We start from the raw sequence: 3,678 nt of genomic DNA, 5'->3' as shown, positions 1-3,678 counted from the left end.
GATTGCAGTTATTTACATATTTGACGTGGTAATTGTTATCGCCAAACTTTGCCAAATATGTGTATATATATATATATATATATACACACGCAGACAAGTATGAGCCATGGGAAATGGGACTAGTAACATGCCTGCGATATATATATATATATATACACGTGGACAAGTATGAGCCATGGGAAATGGGACTAGTAACATGCCTGCGAAAGTGATTGATAAGTATAATTTTTTTTTTTTGAGGTCGGTTTTTAGACTCTAGAATTAACTTTTAGCTTAAAATTCACTTACTGGTCTTCTTTGCTCACTCTACATTCCGGAAAAAAAGATGATAAGAGTGGAATTTTAAAAGCATAGTTGGTATGTTAGAAGGAGTATAGCAATTTACTCTTTTTACAGGGATATTATCCGACAATAATGATGGATATTTGCCAAGCTTTCACAGGGATTAGAAACATACGTATGCAATTTTATCCGACTAGACAAGAACATTGACCAAATAATTTGAGAACTTAGTATAGCCACCGGAATGGGCATTGATTAGATCACATTCAATTTGTATATATATATCATCTATACCCACCATTCTATTTCTCCATTTTAAATGGAGATATCAAATATATATATATATATATATATATATATATATATATATATATATATATATATATATATATATATTACACTAATGCAAATGTGAACGTAGTACATACAAAAGTGTAAAAATTGAAAAATAAATGTGTACATGGCGCATGCAAATGTGAATGTAGTATATACCAGAGTGAAAAAAATAGTGTGAAGCACTATTTTTCTTTTTTAAGTATATCATACCGCCTAATGGCGACAAAAAACTTAGATACAGATATTTTTTTGCTCATTCTAGTATCTCAGGCTATTTATAGGTGAACAATTTTAGAGGATACTTACTAACTTGACATAAGAGATATAGCTTCAATGGCTCTTGATACCATACCTTTATGGCTTCCTCTTCTACTTGTTTTCCCTCTTCTGTTGCTCATGAAAAAAAAGATAGATGAGCGGAGTTCAAAGAACCTTCCACCAAGCCCTCCTAAGCTCCCTATTATAGGTAACTTACACCAACTTGGTGTGTTACCTCACCAATCTATGTGGCAACTCTCCAAGAAATATGGCTCTGTGATGCTCCTTCAACTCAGTGGCATAAGAACTGTCATAATATCTTTTGCTGATGCTGCAAGAGAAGTCTTAAAAGTTCATGATCTTGCCTGTTGTAGTCGGCCTCCCACAGCTTGCTCTAAAGTTTTTTCCTACAATTATAGGGACGTGGCCCTTTCACCTTATGGTGATTACTGGAGAGAGATAAGGAAAATATGTGTTCTTGAGCTTTTTAGCGTGAAGAAGGTGCAGTCCTATCGGTTCATTAGGGAAGAAGAAGTTGCTTTGCTTGTTGATTCTATATCTCACTATGCATCTTCTGCAACCCCTATTGATCTTTCTGAGAAGCTGTTTGCCTTCATTGCAAGTATAACTTTTAGGATTGGTTTTGGTAAGAGTTTCCGCGGGAGTGGTTTAGACAATGAAAGGTTTCAAGCTGTGGTTCATGATGTAGGGTCCATGATAGGAAGCTACGATGCATCTAAATTCTTTCCCTTCGTGGGATGGATTATAGACAAGTTATCAGGTAGATTTAAAAGGCTTGAAAGGGTTTTTCATGAGTTGGATACTTTATTCCAACAGGTCATTGATCTCCATCTTGATCCTGAGAGGACAAAACCAGAGCATGAAGACATTATCGATGTGCTACTGAGAATTGAAAGGGAGCAAGCTGAGTCTGGCGATACTGCTCGGTTCACAAAACAAAACATTAAGGCAGTCCTCTTGGTAAGCTGCCAATCTTTTACTAATTCCATGGTTTTTTTTTTTTTACTTTACTTACCTTATCAAATTAGCCCATGTTCATCTACTTACCTGTTACTATATTTGTTTATCAGAATATATTTTTAGGTGGAATTGACACTGGTGCAATTACCTTGATATGGGCGATGGCAGAGCTTGCTAAGAACCCTGGATTGATGAAAAAAGCACAAGATGAAGTTAGAAGTTTCATTGGAAATAAAGGGAAAGTCACTGAAAGCGACACTGACCACCTTCATTATCTAAAGATGATAGTTAAAGAAACTTTTAGATTGCATCCTCCAGCGACTCTACTTCTCCCAAGAGAAACCATGTCACACTTTAAGATCAATGGTTACGACATTTACCCAAAAATGTTAGTACAAGTTAATGCTTGGGCAATAGGACGAGATCCTAAATACTGGGAGAACCCAGAAGAATTCATCCCAGAAAGGTTCATGGATAACTCCATTGATTATAAAGGTCAAAATTTTGAGTTATTGACTTTTGGATCTGGTCGAAGAGGTTGTCCTGGGATATATATGGCAACAACAACGATTGAGCTAGCACTTGCAAATCTTTTATATTGTTTCAATTGGAAATTACCTGATGGGATGAAAGAGGAAGATATCAACATGGAAGAGGGAGCTGGTCCTAGCCTCACTACCAGTAAGAAAACATCTTTGAACCTTGTGCCAATCAAATTGTTTTAAGATATTAGTATACGTCAGCACTCTTCACCGCCCTTTCTTCTCTTCCCCATCTCACTCCATTCCAAATATAATGACATGCTAAATGGTGGCCAATTAGCATGCATGTTTTGGCTTTTGCAATTGTGGGTCATTTATCCTTTCTTATAAATAAATGGTAGGAATTGAAAGATAATTTGTGTTTATCGTCATTACCTGTGGTGGTGTTATGGAATAAAAAACCACTATTTCTATTCCATTTTGTTATGATATATTCATTTTATTTTACTTATAAAATAACTAAAATTTAAAATATAAAAAAAACACATGACATATCACAATTAGTAGAGTATAAAGTATTTTTGATACTGATAGTTTCTATTAAGTATTATGAAGGATAGGCATAATTATTTCATTCAATCAATTGTTTTGGACAACGGAGTAGAGGCTAGGCGAGCAAATTTTCTTTGGACTCCAATCTGTATGGAGAAAAAAAGAGAGGAAGAAAGCCACACTTTGATCATATTACAAATTATATTATAAATTTAAATCGACTTTAATGTTCAAATCTTTGATCATGTATGGTGGCAATGAAAGGTGTGTAGAGGGAATCTTTCAACTCCAACATCAAAATCAATGACGCGTCCCACTAAATCATATTACAAAGATTTTTTTTTTCTTATGCACCTTTCTACCTCTTATTGAACTATGTGCGGCGTGTTGTTTTTTTAACTTTTACATGTGAAGTATTCATTTTTTTTAATGAGGTGTGTAATAATAAACTTATAAACTAGTAATTTAAAAATATAAAAAAAAAAACTAACAAAATTGTTTTGGCATATGTACTGATTAACAATATCTATTAAGTTTTTATTTCCTATAAATGAATGCTAATGAAATAAAAAAAAAATAAGGTTGAACATCAAATAGGGATTTTTTTATTAAATAAAAGATTTTGAGTTGAAATAATGTCTATACCAAAAAGAGATTTAAATTTTATTATATCTATAAAAAAAATATAAGTGCTAAATTAATTAATATGTATTGATGAGATATGACACCATTTAAAATTTGGACCCTAATGTTGATTTAAGTCATTCTATCTATATGTTGTGATGAC

The 3,678-nt window shown here is 33.3% G+C and overlaps 1 protein-coding gene across 1 annotated transcript; it reads left to right on the top strand.

The window, feature by feature from the left end:
• The first annotated feature begins 875 nt into the window (after positions 1 to 875).
• On the top strand, positions 876 to 2,582 carry LOC142629706 (cytochrome P450 71B34-like). Its single transcript, XM_075803748.1, has 2 exons — positions 876 to 1,857; positions 1,968 to 2,582. The coding sequence occupies exons 1-2, from the start codon at positions 952 to 954 to the stop codon at positions 2,580 to 2,582; spliced, it is 1,521 nt and encodes a 506-aa protein (XP_075659863.1). The 5' UTR covers positions 876 to 951.
• Positions 2,583 to 3,678: the final 1,096 nt, after the last annotated feature.

The sequence above is a fragment of the Castanea sativa genome, chromosome 3 (assembly GCF_040712315.1).
Source record: "Castanea sativa cultivar Marrone di Chiusa Pesio chromosome 3, ASM4071231v1".
Taxonomy (NCBI): Eukaryota; Viridiplantae; Streptophyta; class Magnoliopsida; order Fagales; family Fagaceae; genus Castanea; species Castanea sativa.
Note: the sequence above shows the minus strand (reverse complement) of the source record. Positions and strands in the feature narration are given on the sequence as shown.